This window comes from Bombina bombina, chromosome 5 (genome assembly GCF_027579735.1).
Source record: "Bombina bombina isolate aBomBom1 chromosome 5, aBomBom1.pri, whole genome shotgun sequence".
In the NCBI taxonomy this organism is placed as follows: domain Eukaryota; kingdom Metazoa; phylum Chordata; class Amphibia; order Anura; family Bombinatoridae; genus Bombina; species Bombina bombina.
The window spans coordinates 2,204,436-2,228,484 of NC_069503.1; the positions used below are offsets into that span (position 1 = coordinate 2,204,436).

The 24,049-nt window shown below is 45.4% G+C and overlaps 1 protein-coding gene across 2 annotated transcripts in view; it reads right to left on the reverse strand.

Annotated features, from left to right (window-relative positions):
- Window positions 1-629: 629 nt before the first annotated feature.
- The window catches only part of LOC128659172 (zinc finger protein 239), a 40,397-nt gene continuing 16,977 nt past the window's right edge, over window positions 630-24,049 (reverse strand). The window contains exons 2-4 of one of the 2 annotated variants that reach the window (XM_053712858.1): window positions 17,762-17,891; window positions 5,760-5,872; window positions 630-2,736 (exon numbers count right to left, since the gene is read on the reverse strand). In XM_053712858.1, the coding sequence (XP_053568833.1) occupies window positions 1,658-2,736; window positions 5,760-5,841 (1,161 nt within the window). In that variant the 5' untranslated portion in view covers window positions 5,842-5,872; window positions 17,762-17,891 and the 3' untranslated portion in view covers window positions 630-1,657. Of the gene's footprint in view, window positions 2,737-5,759; window positions 5,873-14,949; window positions 15,050-17,761; window positions 17,892-24,049 lie in introns of those variants that run through there. The other variant, XM_053712857.1, reaches the window with a different exon arrangement.

A 24,049-nucleotide genomic window follows, 5' to 3' on the forward strand; every position in this document is an offset into this window, starting at 1 on the left:
AAGAGGGCGCCTCATAGTATGATATGTCCCGTATGGATCTGTGTGTGTATGTGGTGATAAAGGCTTACCAGATTCCAATGCACCGTACTGTGACCGGTGCTAACAGGCGAGCTACCACTAAGCTAGCATAAAGATTAAAAGGTAAAAAACATTTTATTGACATACGCGTTTCTCGACCGCAACTAAAAGCAAAATGCCTGCCTGAAGAAACGACCAGTTGCGGTCGAGAAACGCGTTGTATGTCAAAGTGTTTTTTATCTTTTAATCTTTTTGGAAGTTGTCCGTTTGCTTGTATCATTCCTTTGATCCCATCTCTCCTGGGACAAGATTTTGGCTGATTTCCCATTGCTGAACATCATTGAGGAGCAGTGTACTAGCCGCTGTACAAGTGCTAGCTCGCCTGTTAGCACCGGTCACAGTACGGTGCATTGGAATCTAGTAAGCCTTTATCACCACATAGACACACGGATCCATATGGGACATATATTAGAAAACATTACAAAACAACAGTTCAGGCACAAACAGTCTGTCTGGAAAAACTTTGTATTGTTACCACCTCACAGGATGCAAATAATGGTGCATTTATATAGTGTTTAGAAACCTCGAGCCAAGAAGCCGAACAAAACAGCTTATAGCCAATGAAAAAGTGCTTTAATAGAAAAGGACACACTGGCTCATAATACAGGGCAAACATAAAACACACACACAAACCCTATGTGGGCAGGATGTTAAGATCTCATATAAAGGTTTTGAAAAGTGTATGAGCAGCTAGGCCAGGAGTGTGTGCCTCATATAGATTGTCCCTGTATTGTGCTTGCATTTACAGGTATCTGTATCAGGGAAAACAAAAGCAGCCCATGGGTCCTTATGATGATGAGATATTAGGGCAGTAAAGACCGCCATTCATTGCTCAGCACCTAGAAACAGAACAACACTGCTGAGGACCATTGCAAATTATATACATAAAGTTTTGCCTATTCTCACACCTTTAGGTTTTATTTCAGCAAAAGTAAAGGATTCATATCTGGTCAGGACGATTCAACATGTCAAGCAACATTCCGGTTTTATGAGTGGTTAGCTCTATAAGTATAATCAGCAGAGCTACCTTACAATACTGCCAAACAAACACCACACAGATACAGATTTCCCATTTACAAACTTTAAAATAAACTGAACTAAAATAACAATCATACAGTTTACAGTAAACAGCTCATGATTGGAGGTAAAGGCATGCAATCAGAGATACATGGACCTATCACTACTGAGCGAGCGGTCAATTACGCCACTTGCATTTCTGAGTAAGATGGGAAAAGGGCAAATTTCAAATCTAGTGATTGTAATGTATAAACAGACAGTGCGACACTGGTGCTTGGATCCAGAAACATACAAGAGGATGACAGGGGGTGCTTGAGATGCCAACAGGCGACATGGCTTGACCTGAAAAGTTAGTACACTACAAGAAACAAAATGGCAGTCACTGTATGTCTCCGCTAGCACCAAGACATTTGTTCCCGCCATGCAGGTGGGGCAGTGCATTAGGCCTTTGGTGCGGGAGCTTTGCTGTGATCTCTTTAGTCATATATACTGATTATCTTTGGAAGGGAGCGTTCAGTATGCCAGTGACCCCACAGGAGAGGCCAGTAATACTGGTCCATGCTCACATCATAGTATGAAGCGCAAGGTGGCTGACCGGTGTGTGGGTTCTCTGGTGTATTAGGAGATGGGAGCTTTGACGGAAGCTCTTCCCACATTCAGCACATGTGTATGGCCTCTCCCCTGTATGGACCCTTTGGTGCGTAACCAATGAGGAGTTGCGGCTAAAACACTTCCCACACTCGTTGCACACAAAGGGCTTTTCCCCAGTGTGGATACGCTGGTGGATGACCAGGTAGGAGCTCTGGCTAAAACTCTTTCCGCAATCCTTGCAGGTATACCGCTTTTCCCCTCTGTGGACACGGTGGTGCCGGTTGTAGTCAGAACTGTGGATAAAGCCCTTTCCACACTCGAAACATGTATACGGTTTCTCTCCTGTGTGGGTTCTCTGGTGAGTGACAAGTGTGGAGTTGCAGCTGAAGCTTTTTCCACAGCGCATGCAGGTGTAGGGCTTTTCTCCGGTGTGAATTCTTTGATGTGTCACCAGCTGGGAGCTTCTACGGAAGCATTTACCACACTCAGGGCAGCTAAACGGTTTCTCCCCTGTGTGTGTTCGCTTGTGTCTTAGATAAGCAGACTTATAACGACTAGTTTTCCCACACTCCACACAAATATATTTTTTGTCTTTTGCATCTGTGTCTTGCAGAATTTTTATAGCTTTAAAAGCCTTTAAACGCTGCTCTGAGGAATGGGAGCGGCCTCCAGTAGAGACAAGGTCTTCTCCATGCTCCTGGAAAGCTATATCCCCATTGTCAAATGTGTATGAACTCTCTCCAATTGGAAACGTTACCTCTTCCACCTCCGATTCTCGGCGCGTGGACTCCCTTTCGTTGGCCAAGTTCTGAAGGTGAGCGATGATGTTGCTGAGCTTTCTGGCACCTTTGCTACTTGATCCTGGTTTTATTGGAGAACTTATGGGTGTGCTGCTCTCTTTTTTGTCAATCTCGAACATGCTTTCCTCACTCTCCTCTTCTTGTCCGCACTGGAAGCTGTCATCATGGCACTGGAGCAGTACACCACTCTGCTGAAGGTAGCATGAGGCACCGTCTACATCCAAATGCCCGTTCATAAACCCATAGGCTTCTGTAAGAGACAGAACAGCATTTCTTACAGCTACTGATAAACTTAAGGGACAGAAAGTCAGAAGCACATAATGGGCAGGCAGGAAAATCACAAAGTGGCATAGAATGGGTGTGAGGGCAGGAACAACCTACTGTATCATAATAAAATCTAACAATATATGTAGGATTGTTTCTGCTTATAGTAAGCGCGCAGTTATTTATTTGCGTGTTTATGGATCTACTCTACGATGATTAGAGAGCCCCCTGAGCTTTAGAGTTCACCAAGCTTTACATACTTTGCAAACAAATCCTACATCCCATGCTCAGAGCTAAAATGGACATGAGGCATCTAGCACTTGCTATCTCTGGAGTAGCGCATTCATTTTAGTGACCAGACCATACTCTGCTTGCTAAACAGTAGCGTCACCTGATGCGAGTTTGACTGAATTTGTTGTAACGCTGGCACAAATTACTATTAGTAGTAGAATTAAATGAAGCCCCTATAAATAAAGACTCACTCACAGTCAGAAGCGCTCTGTCTTCATGCAGGAGAAGAGTTACACACCACCTGGTTACTACATGGTGAACAATTTATAAAACTCAAAGTGAAGCCATGGGCGCTCAGTGCCATAGTTCACCCTACTTTATGTAAATTGGTGGCTGCACATAGCCCAGTCCCTTCTTATATAAACAGGAGGCGCCTTGTGCTGGGGAACTGCATGAAGAAAGTGAGTGAATGGCTGGTAATTGTTTTATTTATGGGGGCTTCATCTACATTTCAAAATGTTTTTTTATTTTAGTTAGAATTATTGGGTTTAGGTATTTTGGTAATTAAAATGGGTGGTTTATGGTGGGGGTTGAAACCTAGACTGCAGTTTTTGATACCTGAGTAGTTAAACCACAGTCAATTCTCCTTTACTCTCTCATTTTCTAACTAATTCTTCTCCCAGTGTGCCCCTCTCTGTCCTGTTATAGTCTGTGCTATATTCCCTGTCTTGGCCTTGCGTTACTTCTGCTGCACATGCTCCCTGGCATCTTGTGGAACTAATTCTTCTCCCAGTCTGCCCCTCTCTGTCCTGTTCCAGTCTGTGCTATATTCCCTGTCTTGGCCTTGCGTTGCTTCTGCTGCACATGCTCCCTGGAGTCTTGTGGAACTAATTATTTTCCCAGTCTTCCCCTCTCTGTCCTGTTCCAGTCTGTGCTATATCCCCTGTCTCGCCCTTGCGTTACTTCTGCTGCACATGCTCCCTGGCGTCTTGTGAAACTAATTCTTCTCCCAGTTTGCCCCTCTCTGTCCTGTTCCAGTCTGTGCTATATTCCCTGTTTGGCATTGCGTTACTTCTGCTGCACATGCTCCCTGGCGTCTTGTGGAACTAATTCTGCTCCCAGTCTGCCCCTCTTTGTCCTGTTCCAGTCTGTGCTATATCCCCTGTCTCGGCCTTGCGTTACTTCTGCTGCACATGCTCCCTGGCGTCTTGTGAAACTAATTCTTCTCCCAGTCTGCCCCTCTCTGTCCTGTTCCAGTCTGTGCTATATTCCCTGTTTGGCATTGCGTTACTTCTGCTGCACATGCTCCCTGGCGTCTTGTGGAACTAATTCTGCTCCCAGTCTGCCCCTCTCTGTCCTGTTCCAGTCTGTGCTATATCCCCTGTCTCGGCCTTGCGTTACTTCTGCTGCACATGCTCCCTGGCGTCTTGTGAAACTAATTCTTCTCCCAGTCTGCCCCTCTCTGTCCTGTTCCAGTCTGTGCTATATTCCCTGTTTGGCATTGCGTTACTTCTGCTGCACATGCTCCCTGGCGTCTTGTGAAACTAATTCTTCTCCCAGTCTGCCCCTCTCTGTCCTGTTCCAGTCTGTGCTATATTCCCTGTTTGGCATTGCGTTACTTCTGCTGCACATGCTCCCTGGCGTCTTGTGGAACTAATTCTGCTCCCAGTCTGCCCCTCTCTGTCCTGTTCCAGTCTGTGCTATATCCCCTGTCTCGGCCTTGCGTTACTTCTGCTGCACATGCTCCCTGGCGTCTTGTGAAACTAATTCTTCTCCCAGTCTGCCCCTCTCTGTCCTGTTCCAGTCTGTGCTATATTCCCTGTTTGGCATTGCGTTACTTCTGCTGCACATGCTCCCTGGCGTCTTGTGGAACTAATTCTGCTCCCAGTCTGCCCCTCTCTGTCCTGTTCCAGTCTGTGCTATATCCCCTGTCTCGGCCTTGAGTTACTTCTGCTGCACATGCTCCCTGGCGTCTTGTGAAACTAATTCTTCTCCCAGTCTGCCCCTCTCTGTCCTGTTCCAGTCATTGCTATATTCCCTGTTTGGCATTGCGTTACTTCTGCTGCACATGCTCCCTGGCGTCTTGTGGAACTAATTCTGCTCCCAGTCTGCCCCTCTCTGTCCTGTTCCAGTCTGTGCAATATTCCCTTTCTTGGCCTTGCGTTACTTCTGCTGCACATGCTCCCTGGCGTCTTGTGGAACTAATTCTGCTCCAAGTCTGCCCCTCTCTGTCCTGTTCCAGTCTGTGCTATAGTCCCTGTCTTGGCCTTGCGTTACTTCTGCTGCACATGCTCCCTGGCTTCTTGTGGAACTAATTCTGCTCCCAGTCTGCCCCTCTCTGTCCTGTTCCAGTCTGTGCTATATTCCCTGTCTTGGCCTTGCGTTACTTCTGCTGCACATGCTACCTGGCGTCTTAAGGAACTAATTCTTCTCCCAGTCTGCCCCTCTCTGTCCTGGTCCAGTCTGTGCTATATACCCTGTCTTGGTCTTGCGTTACTTCTGCTGCACATGCTCCCTGGTGTCTTGTGGAACTAATTCTGCCCCACACTCCTATCACTCTATCCTCGTCTGACTAATGTACTACTTACTCAATACTTCCTGCCATCTATTGCATTTCACTCTGACTTTCCCCTGGCAGAGACCTTCTATCATTTCCTTCCTGTGTCCAGCTGCCTTCTCCTTCCTTGGTCTCCTCCTCTTTACAAATCTTGTTCTCCTTCTGGTTTTCCTCTTTACCCACCACGCAACATTCCAGCATCTCTTTCAGCCTCAACGTACCTGTGTAAGGTGCCTCACAATCATCATCTAGATCTGATCCTGGTGGGTCCCAACTGTAGTTCTCCTCCCTCTGCTCACTCATGGCCTTGTCCTCACCAGATGTGTCACTTTGCCTAAGGAAAAGGAGATTGGTATGTTAAGAGGAATGAAGAAAACAAAGAAGAAGCTATGGGAAATAAGTTTTGTCCCTTCCCTTCTTGTGACACAGACAGGAGGGAGCTATAGGACATGGGGTCTTTCCGTACCCTGCAGGTGACACAGTGACACAGACAGGAGGGAGCTATATAGGGCATGGGGTCTGTCCTTCCCTTGCAGGTGACACAGACAGGAGGGAGCTATAGGACATGCGATTGGTCCCTCCCCTGCAGGTGACACAGACAGGAGGGAGCTATAGGACATGAGGTCTGTCCCTCCCCTGCAGGAGACACAGTGACACAGACAGGAGGGAGCTATAGGACATGGGGTCTGTCCCTCCCCTTCAGGTGACACAGACAGGAGGGAGCTATAGGACATGAGGTCTGTCCCTCCCCTTCAGGAGACACAGTGACACAGACAGGAGGGAGCTATAGGACATGTGATCTGTCCCTCCCCTGCAGGTGACACAGACAGGAGGGAGCTATAGGACATGGGGTCTGTCCCTCCCCTTCAGGTGACACAGACAGGAGGGAGCTATAGGACATGAGGTCTGTCCCTCCCCTGCAGGAGACACAGTAACACAGACAGGAGGGAGGTATAGGACATGGGGTCTGTCCCTCCCCTGCAGGAGACACAGTGACACAGACAAGAGGGAGCTATAGGATATGGGGTCTATCCCTCCCCTTCAGGTGACACAGACAGGAGGGGGCTATAGGACATGAGGTCTGTCCCTCCCCTTCAGGAGACACAGTGACACAGACAGGAGGGAGCTATAGGACATGTGATCTGTCCCTCCCCTGCAGGTGACACAGACAGGAGGGAGCTATAGGACATGGGGTCTGTCCCTCCCCTTCAGGTGACACAGACAGGAGGGAGCTATAGGACATGGGGTCTGTCCCTCCCCTGCAGATGACACAGTGACACAGACAGGAGGGAGCTATAGGACATTGGTCTATCCCTCCCCTGCAGGTGACACAGTGACACAGACAGGAGGGAGCTATAGGATATGGGGTCTATCCCTCCCCTGCAGATGACACAGTGACACAGACAGGAGGGAGCTATAGGACATGGGGTCTGTCCCTCCCCTGCAGGTGACACAGATAGGAGGGAGCTATAGGACATGGGGTCTGTCCCTCCTCTGCAGGAGACACAGTCAGGAGGGAGATATAGGACATGGGGTCTGTCCTACTGCAGGTGACACAGACAGGAGGGAGCTATAGGACATGGGGTCTGTCCGTACCCTGCAGGTGACACAGTGACACAGACAGGAGGGAGCTATAGGACATGTGATCTGTCCCTCCCCTGCAGGAGACACAGTAACACAGACAGGAGGGAGATATAGGACATGGGGTCTGTCCCTCCCCTGCAGGAGACACAGTGACACAGACAGGAGGGAGCTATAGGATATGGGGTCTGTCCCTCCCCTGCAGGTGACACAGACAGGAGGGAGCTATAGAACATGGGGTCTGTCCCTCCCCTGCAGGTGACACAGTGACACAGACAGGAGGGAGCTATAGGATATGGGGTCTGTCCCTCCCCTGCAGATGACACAGTGACACAAACAGCAAAATCCAAAAAGTGGAAAACAGCACACCTGAATCTTTCTTTTATGGGGCACGGAGCAGCAGACTTGCCAGGTCCACAGCACAATCACAAACTTCAAAAAACTCCAGCCACCATATCAGTTAAAAGACCTTTATTTTCTTATCCTGGGTCCAAACATACAACGTTTCAAGCCAATGTGGCTCTTAGTCATGTACATCTTAATTATACAGGTTCATGCTTTTTATACCCTCACCTGTTAATTGTTCATCAACTGTTCATTAACCCATTGTGTGAAAAAACATGTATTGCAACATGCAATAGTGACACCTGTTGGTTGTAAAATATAGTACACTCTTTTTTACTTTTGATGTCTCTTTGTTTTTCAATAGAATGGGTGAACAGTATACATATCATTTAAAATATAAACATAAAACCTATATACAATATTAAAACAGGAGCATAAAATCCAAACATCCACAATGTCTGCACAGTCTACAGAGTATGTTTACATTAATCAAGATTTATTCCTTTGCAGAATGTATTTTTATTGAGAAGAATTCTTTCACTTTAATTGATTCATTTATCCTTTATTTTACCATTATAACACCCTGCTATTCACAAGCCATTTTTATGCGCCCATGATCAACCAGAAAATATACAAACAATCCTAACCTTATCCATGTATGATTCCCTTTAGTAAAATAGACTCCAATCAAAGTCTTTATTGAGGCCCTTGGGGATAAGGCAATCCAGTTTGTGAATCCAGAACATCTCCCTAACTTTTAGGAGATGCTCTCTATCGCCCCCCCTCCTTGGTTTCATCACCTGGTCTATAACTAAGAATCTAAGCTGACTTATGTTGTGACCTGCAGAGAGGAAGTGAGAGGATACTGGTGCTTCTTTATTACACCTTATGTTAGATTTATGTTCCGTTATCCTCTCCCTTACCTCTCTGCAGGTCTCGCCAATATAAATAAATACACACGGACATTTAATCATGTAAATAGCATATGTTGCTCTGCATGTAAAATGTTTGTTTATTGTAAACTTCCTACCACTCGTAGGATGGTAGAAGTATTTGCCTTTTATCATTGAGCTACAATGGCTACAGTTTAAACATGGATAGCAGCCATTATTGCTACTACCAATTGTTGATTGTATACTTCTCTTTCCAGGGCCTATGTCTGTGTGTATGATCCAATCCCTAATTCTTTTATTTCTCTTGCGTACAAGAGAAATAAAAGAATTAGGGATTGGATCATACACACAGACATAGGCCCTGGAAAGAGAAGTATACAATCAACAATTGGTAGTAGCAATAATGGCTGCTATCCATGTTTAAACTGTAGCCATTGTAGCTCAATGATAAAAGGCAAATACTTCTACCATCCTACGAGTGGTAGGAAGTTTACAATAAACAAACATTTTACATGCAGAGCAACATATGCTATTTACATGATTAAATGTCCGTGTGGATTTATTTATATTGGCGAGACCTGCAGAGAGGTAAGGGAGAGGATAACGGAACATAAATCTAACATAAGGTGTAATAATAAAGAAGCACCAGTATCCTCTCACTTCCTCTCTGCAGGTCACAACATAAGTCAGCTTAGATTCTTAGTTATAGACCAGGTGATGAAACCAAGGAGGGGGGGCGATAGAGAGCATCTCCTAAAAGTTAGGGAGATGTTCTGGATTCACAAACTGGATTGCCTTATCCCCAAGGGCCTCAATAAAGACTTTGATTGGAGTCTATTTTACTAAAGGGAATCATACATGGATAAGGTTAGGATTGTTTGTATATTTTCTGGTTGATCATGGGCGCATAAAAATGGCTTGTGAATAGCAGGGTGTTATAATGGTAAAATAAAGGATAAATGAATCAATTAAAGTGAAAGAATTCTTCTCAATAAAAATACATTCTGCAAAGGAATAAATCTTGATTGATGTAAACATACTCTGTAGACTGTGCAGACATTGTGGATGTTTGGATTTTATGCTCCTCTTTTAATATTGTATATAGGTTTTATGTTTATATTTTAAATGATATGTATACTGTTCACCCATTCTATTGAAAAACAAAGAGACATCAAAAGTAAAAAAGAGTGTACTATATTTTACAACCAACAGGTGTCACTATTGCATGTTGCAATACATGTTTTTTCACACAATGGGTTAATGAACAGTTGATGAACAATTAACAGGTGAGGGTATAAAAAAGCATGAACCTGTATAATTAAGATGTACATGACTAAGAGCCACATTGGCTTGAAACGTTGTATGTTTGGACCCAGGATAAGAAAATAAAGGTCTTTTAACTGATATGGTGGCTGGAGTTTTTTGAAGTTTGTGACACAGTGACACAGACAGGAGGGAGCTATAGGACATGGGGTCTGTCCCTCCCCTGCAGGTGACACAGATAGGAGGGAGCTATAGGACATGTGGTCTGTCCCTCCTCTGCAGGAGACACAGTCAGGAGGGAGCTATAGGACATGGGGTCTGTCCTACTGCAGGTGACACAGACAGGAGGGAGCTATAGGACATGGGGTCTGTCCGTACCCTGCAGGTGACACAGTGACACAGACAGGAGGGAGCTATAGGACATGGGGTCTGTCCCTCCCCTGTAGATGACACAGACAGGAGGGAGCTATAGGACATGCGGTCTGTCCCTCCCCTGCAGGAGACACAGTGACACAGACAGGGGGGAGCTATAGGACATGCGGTCTGTCCCTCCCCTGCAGGAGATACAGTGACACAGACAGGGGGGAGCTATAGGACATGGGGTCTGTCCCTCCCCTGCAGTTGACACAGTGACACAGACAGGAGGGAGCTATAGGACATGTGATCTGTCCCTCCCCTGCAAGTGACACATTGACACAGACAGGAGGGAGCTATATAGGGCATGAGGTATGTCCCTCCCCTGCAGGTGACACAGACAGGAGGGAGCTATATAGGGCATGAGGTATGTCCCTCCCCTGCAGGTGACACAGACAGGAGGGAGCTATAGGACATGGGGCCTGTCCCTCCCCTGCAGGTGACACAGTGACACAGACAGGAGGGAGCTATAGAACATGGGTCTGTCCATCCCCTGCAGGTGACACAGACAGGAGGGAGCTATATAGGACATGAGGTATGTCCCTCCCCTGCAGGTGACACAGTGACACAGGCATGAGGGAGCTATAGGACATGGGGCCTGTCCCTCCCCTGCAGGTGACACAGACAGGAGGGAGCTATAGAACATCGGTCTGTCCCTCCCCTGCAGGTGATACAGACAGAAGGGAGCTATAGGGCATGGGTCTGTCCCTCCCCTGCAGGTGACACAGTTACAAAGACATGAGGGAGCTATAGTACATGGGGCCTGTCCCTCCCCTGCAGGTGACACAGTGACATAGACAGGAGGGAGCTATAGAACATGGGTCTGTCCCTCCCCTGCAGGTGACACAGTGACACTGTGAAAGACTTTGGCTCCATGGCAATTGAACTGTATTTCTCTGCCTGTGATAATTACATCAACCATTGTGTAAGGTAATTGTATCAACCATTGTGTAAGGGAATTGCATCAACCATTGTGTAAGGGAATTGCATCAACCATTGTGTAAGGTAATTGTATCCCAGGCAGAGGGGAGGATTTTGTGTGGGAGTGTCAGAGTATTGTATGTGTTTATTGGTTGTTTTAAAAAACCTGTGGGTGGTACTAATGTGTAAGAATGTGTATATAAGAACAATAAACCCATAGATCTGGCTGTTCACTGTTTTACCCTCAAGACGGAGCTTGGTCTCGTGTTTGGGGGGGAAGTGCTACTTTGAATTATTCTTTTGCCTGTTCCAGGAGAGAAGGATTTTGTGTATTTTCCCCGTTCAGTGTATTAACTGGGTTTGTATGTTGCTATTCCCGTATTAAGGGCATCTTTCATCTGGTATTAACCCTCGATATCCGGGCTATACCGTTACAGACACAGACAGGAGGAAGCTATAGGACATGTGAACTGTCCCTCCCCTGCAGGTGACACAGTGACACAGACAGGAGGGAGCTATAGGACATGAGGTCTGGTTTATAGCTGGTTACGTCGGCATCAGTTGGGGGTATGCAGACAGGTTTCACAAAGATGAAAAAAGGAAAATAAAAAACACACACACGAAAAAGAACTGCTACACGTTTCGGGCATGTATACGGGCCTTTGTCAAGCATGCATGTTCAAAACAATTTGGAAAATAACTCACGCCAAAGCCGAAAATTTTAAAAATAATTGCAAGAATAGAATAACTCCACACCAAGGTTCTGTTCCTTTAGGAAACACATCAGACGAGATTGAAAGAAACCTAAGAACCTCAATACACACTCGATCAATGAAATCCACCAAACCACAGAAGAAGAAAAAACTTACAAGTAATAAATCTTTATTCTAAAGTGCTTAATGATCAACATATCAAGGTACTTAAAAAGGGTCTGTCCTTTGTCCCCACTCAACCCATTGATAAGTTTGATACTGTTAAAGAAGTTCACTTATTTGCCAGGAAATTACTTTTGAAAAAATACTTTGGTGCCAATAACTTGGTTTCCTCCCTAAGTAATTAAAAATACATCAGAGCGCCAACTTTGAAGGCTGGGTTTTGTTGCACTTATGTATAAAACTCCACAAATTTAAAAATTATAACAGTTTATTGGTTCTAACAGTATTTTTAAAAAAGGTTACAATCAAAATTCATGGATCCATGTAATTAACAATTGATATTAAAAAATAAAATTAAAAGTCGCAAACAGTACACAAACTTGCTAATTGATGATTAAATTTGCAATCTGTATAATGGCTAATATTGCACAAATTTGATAATATACAATAAATAATAAAACCAATGTTGATAACGGCGTGCAAGCTTGGAAAAAATCAGTTGTACATATATTTCATAATAAAAAAGCGAATATCAATGCGTTTAAAATTGCATTAAAAGCGTAAGGAGCAATCCTAACAAACCTATTTTGGGCTTCAGCAAAGATATGTGTGCGGTTATTCCTACTCCAAAATGAATTGAATGCAATCCGCTCAAACTGGGTTGTAGAGACAGAAAGATTCTGGGTGTGTTGTAACAATATTTATGTGCCGGTACTTATGACCAGGTGAAAGTGCTAGGCGAAAATTGTTTTGTTTGTAGTGTGCCTGTGATTGAGTAGTCAATGTCTCTAATGTTTAAAGTTGATTCCTAGGGTGTGGGGCAAATCTAAAAACTTCACTTGTATAACCAAATGTCGGTGGCTTGTGTAACCGTACGTCTCAGCTGGTATTCGGCAATTTAGAAGCTGTCACTGTTTTGACCTTTGATATACCCTGTATATCAAAGGTCAAAACAGTGACAGCTTCTAAATTGCTGAGACGTACGGTTACACAAGCCGCCGACATTTGGTTACAAACAATGCTGCTATGAGAGAGCAGCTGAGGAGGTGAACTTTACAAACAGAGATCTAAGACGGGATTTTAAGTTTTAATCGGCTTCTGGTGAATAACGGACAATTGCTGCCACTTATATGAAAGGCGTTTTTAACACTACAATCTTGTAAGTGTGAATTTTTTACTTTATGCGCACAAATAAATTGTTTTAAAACTATCTTGAATCGGTGGGCGCTGTGTGTCTGTTTTTTTCAGTTACTTCCTTCTACCGGGACCAGGACATCCGGACCACACACTGAGCAGCAACCGGCCAAAGGATAAAGGACAGAAAGGATTTTCGTTCAATTTGAACTAAGAATCATCAGTCTTTGGAATATTTATCCATTAGGATTTGGACCTTTTATATGTACATTTGGTAACTAAATATTTTATGATTTTTACTGTTACTATTATTTGTTTCGTTTTTAGAAATGATGATTTAGAGTTTTTTCAAAAAAATTAAGATTATTAAGTGCCACTGTTTTTCCATCAATTCATTTAATAATAATTCATTATAGCTGAGTATTTTTAGGGGAGTTTTTATAAATTCTTTTAAAAATGTTCTTGCTATCAAATACCGGAATATTTTTTTGTATCCAGGGAGCGCTGAGATTTATTTTGTAATAATGAATGGAGGCAGGTTATCAAAAACAAATCCTCATTTGTTCCCCCTAGTGTAGTCTCCCCTCAAATTGCCACATTCCTTCATTTAGTATGTGACGACTTCAAATAGAAACAACTTTAACTAATCATAATCTATCTTATAAGAAGAGAAAGGCTTTATTGGAAATACAGAAATGGGATGATGTTCTCATAAAGGGGGGCAATATAGTAATCTGGCCCTAATATTTGTATATTGCTCAATCTTTAAAACAGTTAAATAATGAATATAACTATAGATTATTCTCAGACCCCACCAGTGATTTTGGCACCAAATACAACAATCTTATACAAAATGCCTTTACATTGGGCGTAATTGACAACAAATATTTTTTTTTCAGTTTGTACATAAACCAAGGGTAGCTACACTACATTTACTAACAAAAATAAATAAGAATAGACTTAACCCACCGGGTCACCTTATCATATCTGGAAATCAATCCATGTGCGAAAATGCCAGCAAATATTTAGATGCACGACTAAGAAAATATGTGATAGAGTTGCCTTCATACACCAGAGACACTATGCGCATATTGAACAAATTAGAAAAGGGTTAATGAGAATACATATTTGGTAACATGCGACGTTGAATCCCTATATACAAGTATAAAAATGGAATATGGATGTAAGGCCAAAGGTCATTTTTTAAAAGGGAACCAAAGAATAAGCGATGAAACCAAGGAATTTCTACTAACACTACTTAAGTTTGTACTCAGACACAATTTCTTTACCTTTGATGATAAATTCTTTTTGCGAATATGTGGTACCACCAAGGGGACGGCCTGCGCCCCCACGTACGCAAATTTATATCTAGGATGGTGGGAGGCGTTTTCTGTCACCAAATGCAAAAATATCATCCGTACATATCTCTGTGGGCCCGCTACATAGATGATATTCTGATTCTATGGGAAGGCCCAATAGAGCTACTAAAGGAATTTATCTCAGAGTTAAATACCAACCAGATGGGTTTATTCCTTACGTACTCTGAGCAAAGAAAAAGTGGATTTGTTGGACATATCCATTATTAAAACCTCTGATAAAAAGTTATTCACAATTATTCAGAAGAGCTACAGCCACCAATAATATGTTACATGCCACTAGTGCCCATGCACCTACAGTTACACAGAATATCCCAACAGGGGAATGCTTAAGAATTAGGAGGAATTGCTCCACTGTAGATGGCTTTGAAGAGGCTGCCAAAGATCTCAGAGCATTTCTTGGGAGAGGTTACTCTAAAAAATGTCTATCTATAGCCTATAAAGGAGCTATAAACACAGATAGAAACATATTATTAGCCCCAAAAGCGAGATCTGAAGATAATGTTAGATTCATTTCAACTTATAATAGGCAATCCAAAGAGGTGAGGAAAATCTTTGAAAAGTATTGGTACATCCTAGAATCAGATGAATACTTAAAAGGTATCTTACCCAACAGGCCTGCAATTACTTTTAAAAGGGCACGTAACATGCAAGATTCCTTGGTGAGAAGCCATTTTGACCGTTAGGCGAAAAGAAGACCACCATGTTCTACCTGCCAACACATGGTCAAAAAAACTGAGAATATAGGCCGTTTTGGGAAAACACATATGTACAAAAATTACATTAATTGCAAAACCAAAAACGTAATCTATTGTTTGAGCTGTGATTGTAACATTTACTATGTGGGTATGACCACCCGTACCCTTGCTACTAGAATAACTGAACATCTCAGTAACATCCGTAATGCCAGAAAGGCTTTAGAAAAGGAAAATTAATAAGTAGGGATGCACCGAAATTTCGGCCACAGAAAGTTTCGGCCGAAAATGGCATTTTTGGTTATTTCGGTTTTCGGTTATTTTGCCTTTTATTTTCGGTAAAATTATTGTGTAGCATATATCAAATTTGATGCCAGCTTAGAGCTGCTGTTTGAGTTCATTACTTGACTTACTGTTTAGCATATAATAGTCTTTTAGGACTATACTTTATTTTGATAATTGGTAAAAAAAAAAATGGTTAAGTCTGATTCTGTTACACAGAACTAAATATAGAATAATACTAGTGATGCACCAAAGTTTGGGCCGCCTAAAATGTGCTATTCCAATTTCGGCACAAAGAGGACCAAAATGGTACACACACACTGTAGTTTAAAAAAGAAAAAAATAATTTCGGTTTCGTTTCGGTTTTCAGCCAGGGGCATCCTTTCGGTATCGGTTTCGATCCAGAATTTTCATTTCGGTGCATCCCTATTAATAAGCACTGTGGCCAAACACTTTCTGACACATCACAATGCTAATCCCAAAGCACTAAAATGCTAAGGACTTGATAGAATTAAATGTGGTATCAGAGGGGGAGATGCAAAGAAATCACTTCTACAAAAAGAGGCAAAATGGAAATTCTTTATGAATAGTGAGTTTCCCAATGGAATGAATGACAGTAACAATTACTGGGTATATTTATAAATCAGAGATCTTGAAATAAGCGATTATGCTGTGTAAAAGGTGTATTCTATGTGCACTAGGTTAACATGTTTATTAATCAAATCTGTAAATCCTTTTTGCTAAGAAACAGTCAAGTGGCTTTATTTAACAACTCAGTACAATAGTATAAACATCTTAATCCTACAGCGTAACACGTTGTATTAGTATCCTTGTATTTGCCCAAAAGAGTATAATAGGGGAGTAGGCTCTGATGTGAATGGTTAATATTATCCACATGACCGGGCGGTCTATACTTCCTTAGTCCTCGATCAGGTAGCCTAATCACATAAGTGCTGTTTTAACTTTGGTCATAAAGTTATAATGGAGGAGTAGGCACTGACGTGATTGGTCAGTTACTGTCACGTGATCGGACTTTGTATATACTGCTTCAGTCCTCAATCAGGTAGCCCTGTAACGCACACATCTTTGCACTTGTTGCCATTAGGATACAATATCCATGTAGGTGATATTGGGATTGGCCAACAACAGTCACATGATATAGCTGAGAAAGGAAATCACAGCCAGCCAATAGGAAATCTATAAGCCCTTAGTCCCCTTTCAGGTAGCAATTAACCGGACCAATGGGCGGGAATAGATGGTAGGCACTGATTGGTCGCCTCTGGTTTTTAAATTTCCGGCTTTGGCGTGAGTTATTTTCCCAAATTCTTTTGAACATACATGCTTGACAAAGGTCCATATACGGGTCAAAACGCGTAGCAGTTCTTTTTCATGTGTGTGTTTTTTATTTTCCTTTTTCATCTTTGTGAAACCTGTCTGCATAACCCCAACTGATGCCGACGTAACCAGCTATTAACCAGGGGCATTGCTGTAAGCTACCTATTTTCTTTTTTTGGAGCTTACCAGTACAGGCTTCTTAGTGTGTTGTTTGGTGTTTAAATAAATGTAGGTTCATAGAACCGAGGTATCCACCATCTATTATGGTGTTTGACTGTGTGTAGGTTCTTAAAACCGAGGTATCTACCATTTTTAACAAATTTAATTAAAGATTCAGTTTTAAATCTTATATATCCTAAGGGAGGGAGCTATAGGGCATGGGGTCTGTTCCTCTACTGCAGGTGACACGGACAGGAGGGAGCTATAGGAAATGAGGTCTGTCCCTCCCTTGTAGGGTGACAGGACAGGAGGGAGCTATAGGAAATGAGGTCTGTCCCTCCCTTGTAGGGTGACACGGACAGGAGGGAGCTATAGGAAATGAGGTCTGTCCCTCCCTTGTAGGGTGACACGGACAGGAGGGAGCTATAGGAAATGAGGTCTGTCCCTCCCCTGTAGGGTGACACGGACAGGAGGGAGCTATAGGAAATGAGGTCTGTCCCTCCCATGTAGGGTGACACGGACAGGAGGGAGCTATAGGAAATGAGGTCTGTCCCTCCCATGTAGGGTGACACGAACAGGAGGGAGCTATAGGAAATGAGGTCTGTCCCTCCCATGTAAGGTGACACGAACAGGAGGGAGCTATAGGAAATGAGGTCTGTCCCTCCCTTGTAGGGTGACACGGACAGGAGGGAGCTATAGGAAATGAGGTCTGTCCCTCCCCTGTAGGCTGACACGGACAGGAGGGAGATATAGGAAATGAGGTCTGTCCCTCCCATGTAGGGTGACACGAACAGGAGGGAACTATAGGACATGGGTTCTGTCCTTCTTCTGCAGGTGACAAAGTGACAGTAAAGACAGCAAACTGACACAAACTTGTTGTGAACAAAGTAAAATAATACAAATTACACCTTTGCGTCACTTCATAATAATAATGACATTCATGAAGTTACCTGGGAGACTAGAGTTCGAGCCCAAGGTAAGTGACGCAGAACCAAGTGCCAGACCCAGGATAAAGGCGTGCGGGGGCAGTCACAGCTTTCAGACACAGTGCAGAGAGTTGTAGGTACCGGAGGACAGAGGCTGTGTGCAAAGCAGATATTGCTGGTTAGATTTGCTAATAAGGCTGGGACAGGAACAGGTAATTAACAACAACAACAACAACAACGGGCACATAAGTAATTCCCAGTTGTTATGCAGCATATCCTGCTAGCAATAACCTTTACTTAAGTATGAACAGTGCTGTACCATGTAACTCTACACACTGCGCCCTCTGTATCCCTCTCCGCTGCCGCTACACACTGCGCAATCTGTATCCCTCTCAGGTGCCGCTACACACTGCGCCATCTGTATCCTTCTCAGGTGCCGCTACACACTGCACCATCTGTATCCCTCTCAGGTGCCCCTACACACTGCGCCCTCTGTATCCCTCTCCGGTGCCCCTACACACTGCACGATCTGTATCCCTCTCAGGTGCCCCTACACACTGCACCATCTGTATCCCTCTCAGGTGTCGCTACACACTGCACCATCTGTATCCCTCTCATGTACCCCTACACACTGCGCCATCTGTATCCCTCTCAGGTGCCCCTACACACTGCGCCATCTGTATCCCTCTCAGGTGCCCCTACACACTGCACCATCTGTATCCCTCTCATGTGCCCCTACACACTGCACCATCTGTATCCCTCTCAGGTGCCGCTACACACTGCACCCTCTGTATCCCTCTCCGGTGCCCCTACACACTGCACCCTCTGTATCCCTCTCAGGTGCCCCTACACACTGCACCATCTGTATCCCTCTCAGGTGCCCCTACACACTGCACCATCTGTATCCCTCTCAGGTGCCCCTACACACTGCACCATCTGTATCCCTCTCAGGTGCCCCTACACACTGCACCCTCTGTATCCCTCTCAGGTGCCACTACACACTGCACCATCTGTATCCCTCTCAGGTGCCACTACACACTGCACCATCTGTATCCCTCTCAGGTGCCACTACACACTGCACCATCTGTATCCCTCTCATGTGCCCCTACACACTGCACCATCTGTATCCCTCTCATGTGCCCCTACACACTGCACCCTCTGTATCCCTCTCAGGTGCCCCTACACACTGCACCCTCTGTATCCCTCTCAGGTGCCCCTACACACTGCACCATCTGTATCCCTCTCATGTGCCCCTACACACTGCACCATCTGTATCCCTCTCATGTGCCCCTACACACTGCGCCATCTGTATCCCTCTCAGGTGCCCCTACACACTGCGCCCTCTGTATCCCTCTCATGTGCCCCTACACACTGCACCATCTGTATCCCTCTCAGGTGCCCCTACACACTGCACCATCTGTATCCCTCTCAGGTGCCCCTACACAGTGCGCCCTCTGTATCCCTCTCAGGTGCCCCTACACACTGCGCCCTCTGTATCCCTCTCAGGTGCCCCTACACACTGCACCATCTGTATCCCTCTCAGGTGCCCTTACACACTGCACCATCTGTATCCCTCTCATGTGCCCCTACACACTGCACCATCTGTATCCCTCTCATGTGCCCCTACACACTGCACCATCTGTATCCCTCTCATGTGCCCCTACACACTGTACCATCTGTATCCCTCTCATGTGCCCCTACACACTGCACCATCTGTATCCCTCTCAGGTGCCGCTACACACTGCACCATCTGTATCCCTCTCAGGTGCCCCTACACACTGCGCCATCTGTACCCCTCTCCGGTGCCACTACACACTACACCATCTGTATCCCTCTCCGTTGCCACTACACCATCTGTATCCCTCTCAGGTGCCCCTACACACTGCGCCATCTGTACCCCTCTCAGGTGCCCCTACACACTGCGCCATCTGTATCCCTCTCAGGTGCCCCTACACACTGCACCATCTGTATCCCTCTCAGGTGCCCCTACACACTGCACCATCTGTATCCCTCTCAGGTGCCCCTACACACTGCACCATCTGTATCCCTCTCATGTGCCCCTACACACTGCACCATCTGTATCCCTCTCAGGTGCCCCTACACACTGCGCCCTCTGTATCCCTCTCAGGTGCCCCTACACACTGCACCATCTGTATCCCTCTCATGTGCCGCTACACACTGCACCATCTGTATCCCTCTCAGGTGCCCCTACACACTGCACCATCTGTATCCCTCTCAGGTGCCCCTACACACTGCACCATCTGTATCCCTCTCAGGTGCCCCTACACAATGCGCCATCTGTATCCCTCTCAGGTGCCCCTACACACTGCACCATCTGTATCCCTCTCCGGTGCCCCTACACACTGCGCCATCTGTATCCCTCTCAGGTGCCCCTACACACTGCACCATCTGTATCCCTCTTATGTGCCCCTACACACTGCACCATCTGTATCCCTCTCAGGTGCCGCTACACACTGCACCATCTGTATCCCTCTCATGTGCCCCTACACACTGCACCATCTGTATCCCTCTCCAGTGCAACTACACACTGCACCATCTGTATCCCTCTCAGGTGCCCCTACACACTGCACCCTCTGTATCCCTCTCAGGTGCCCCTACACAATGCACCATCTGTATCCCTCTCAGGTGCCGCTACACACTGCACCATCTGTATCCCTCTCATGTGCCCCTACACACTGCACCATCTGTATCCCTCTCAGGTGCCCCTACACACTGAACCATCTGTATCCCTCTCAGGTGCCCCTACACACTGCACCATCTGTATCCCTCTCAGGTGCCCCTACACACTGCACCATCTGTATCCCTCTCATGTGCCCCTACACACTGCACCATCTGTATCCCTCTCAGGTGCCCCTACACACTGCACCATCTGTATCCCTCTCCGGTGCCCCTACACACTGCACCATCTGTATCCCTCTCATGTGCCCCTACACACTGAACCATCTGTATCCCTCTAATGTGCCCCTACACACTGCACCATCTGTATCCCTCTCATGTGCCCCTACACACTGCACCATCTGTATCTCTCTCATGTGCCCCTACACACTGCACCCATCTGTATCCCTCTCCGGTGCCCTACACACTGCGCCATCTGTATCCTCTCATGTGCCCCTACACACTGCACATCTGTATCCCCTCTCATGTGCCCCTACACACTGCACCATCTGTATCCCTCTCATGTGCCCCTACACACTGCACCATCTGTATCCCTCTCATGTGCCCCTACACACTGCACCATCTGTATCCCTCTCCTCCGGTGCCCCCTACACACTGCGCCATCGTATCCCTCTCATGTGCCCCTCCACTGCACCATCTGTATCCCTCTCCGGTGCCCCTACACACTGCACCATCTGTATCCCTCTCAGGTGCCGCTACACACTGCACCATCTGTATCCCTCTCAGGTGCCGCTACACACTGCACCATCTGTATCCCTCTCAGGTGCCCCTACACACTGCACCATCTGTATCCCTCTCAGGTGCCCCTACACACTGCACCATCTGTATCCCTCTCAGGTGCCCCTACACACTGCACCATCTGTATCCCTCTCAGGTGCCCCTACACACTGCACCATCTGTATCCCTCTCAGGTGCCCCTACACACTGCACCATCTGTATCCCTCTCAGGTGCCCCTACACACTGCACCATCTGTATCCCTCTCAGGTGCCCCTACACACTGCACCATCTGTATCCCTCTAAGGTGCCCCTACACACTGCGACCATCTGTATCCCTCTCAGGTGCCCCTACACAACTGCACCATCTGTATCCCTCTCATGTGCCCCTACACACTGCACCATCTGTATCCCTCTCAGGTGCCCCTACACACTGCACCATCTGAATCCCTCTCAGGTGCCCCTACACACTGCGACCATCTGTATCCCCTCTCAGGTGCCCCTACACACTGCACCATCTGTATCCCTCTCAGGTGCCCCTACACACTGCACCATCTGTATCCCTCTCAGGTGCCCCTACACACTGCACCATCTGTATCCCTCTCATGTGCCCCTACACACTGCACCATCTGTATCCCTCTCATGTGCCCCTACACACTGCACCATCTGTATCCCTCTCATGTGCCCCTACACACTGCACCATCTGTATCCCTCTCAGGTGCCCCTACACACTGCACCATCTGTATCCCTCTCAGGTGCCCCTACACACTGCTCCATCTGTATCCCTCTCAGGTGCCCCTACACACTGCACCATCTGTATCCCTCTCAGGTGCCCCTACACACTGCACCATCTGTATCCCTCTCATGTGCCCCTACACACTGCGCCATCTGTATCCCTCTCAGGTGCCCCTACACACTGCGCCATCTGTATCCCTCTCAGGTGCCCCTACACACTGCACCATCTGTATCCCTCTCAGGTGCCCCTACACACTGCACCATCTGTATCCCTCTCATGTGCCCTACACACAGCACCATCTGTATCCCTCTCAGGTGCCCTACACATGCAACATCTGTACTCCCTCTCCGGTGCCACTACTATCGAAACCATCTGTTTTAGAAGGACACAGGTGCACTAACTGATCATGCCTCACACACATACCTAACATAGTGACACAGCTAATGTATTAGACACAGGTGCACTAACTGATCAGCTCACACACATACTAACATAGTGGACACAGCTAATGTATTAGACACAGGTGCACTTACTGATCAGCTCACACACATACTAACATAGTGACACCAGCTAATGTATTAGACACAGGTGCACTTACTGATCAGCTCACACACATACTAACATAGTGACACAGCTAATGTATTAGACACAGGTGCACTTACAGATCAGCTCACACACATACTAACATAGTGACACAGCTAATGTATTAGACACAGGTGCACTTACAGATCAGCTCACACACATACTAAACATAGTGACACAGCTAATGTATTAGACACAGGTGCACTTACTGATCAGCTCACACATATACTAACAAACATAGTGACACAGCTAATGTATTAGACACAGGTGCACTTACAGATGAGCTCACACACATACTAACAAACATAGTGACACAGCTAATGTATTAGACACAGGTGCACTTACTGATCAGCTCACACATATACTAACATAGTGACACAGCTAATGTATTAGACACAGGTGCACTTACAGATCAGCTCACACACATACTAACATAGTGACACAGCTAATGTATAGACACAGGTGCACTTACTGATCAGCTCACACACATACTAACATAGTGACACAGCTAATGTATTAGACACAGGTGCACTTACTGATCAGCTCACACACATACTAACATAGTGACACAGCTAATGTATTAGAAACAGGTGCACTTACTGATCAGCTCACACACATACTAACATAGTGACACAGCTAATGTATTAGACACAGGTGCACTACTGATCAGCTCACACACATACTAACATAGTGACACAGCTAATGTATTAGACACAGGTGCACTTACTGATCAGCTCACACACATACTAACATAGTGACACAGCTAATGTATTAGACACAGGTGCACTTACTGATCAGCTCACACACATACTAACATAGTGACACAGCTAATGTATTAGACACAGGTGCACTTACTGATAGCTCACAAACATACTAACATTGACACACAGCTAATGTATTAGACACCGGTGCACTTACTGATCAGCTCACACACATACTAACATAGTGACACAGCTAATGTATTAGACACAGGTGCACTTACTGATCAGCTCACACACATACTAACATAGTGACACAGCTAATGTATTAGACACAGGTGCAACTTACAGTATCAGCTCACACAACATACCTAACATAATGACACAGCTAATGTATTAGAACATACAGGTGCACTTACTGATCAGCCACACACAATCTAACATAAGTGACACCAGCTAATGTATTAGACACAGGTGCACTTACAGATTCAGCTCAAACACACACTACTTACAAAGTGACACAGCTAGTTAATGTATAGGACACAGGTGCAACTTACTGATCAGCTCACCCACATACTAACAGATGACCCGCAAATGTATTAAGACACAAGGTTGCACTTACTGATCAAGCTCACACACATACTAACATAGTGACACAGCTAATGTAATAGACACAGGTGCACTTACTGATCAGCTCACACACATACTAACATAGTGACACAGCTAATGTATTAGACACAGGTGCACTTAACTGATCAGCTCACACACATACTAACTTAGTGACACAGCTAATGTATTAGACATACAGGTGCACTTACTGATCAGCTCACACACATACTAACATAGTGACACAGCTAATGTATTAGACACAGGTGCACTTACTG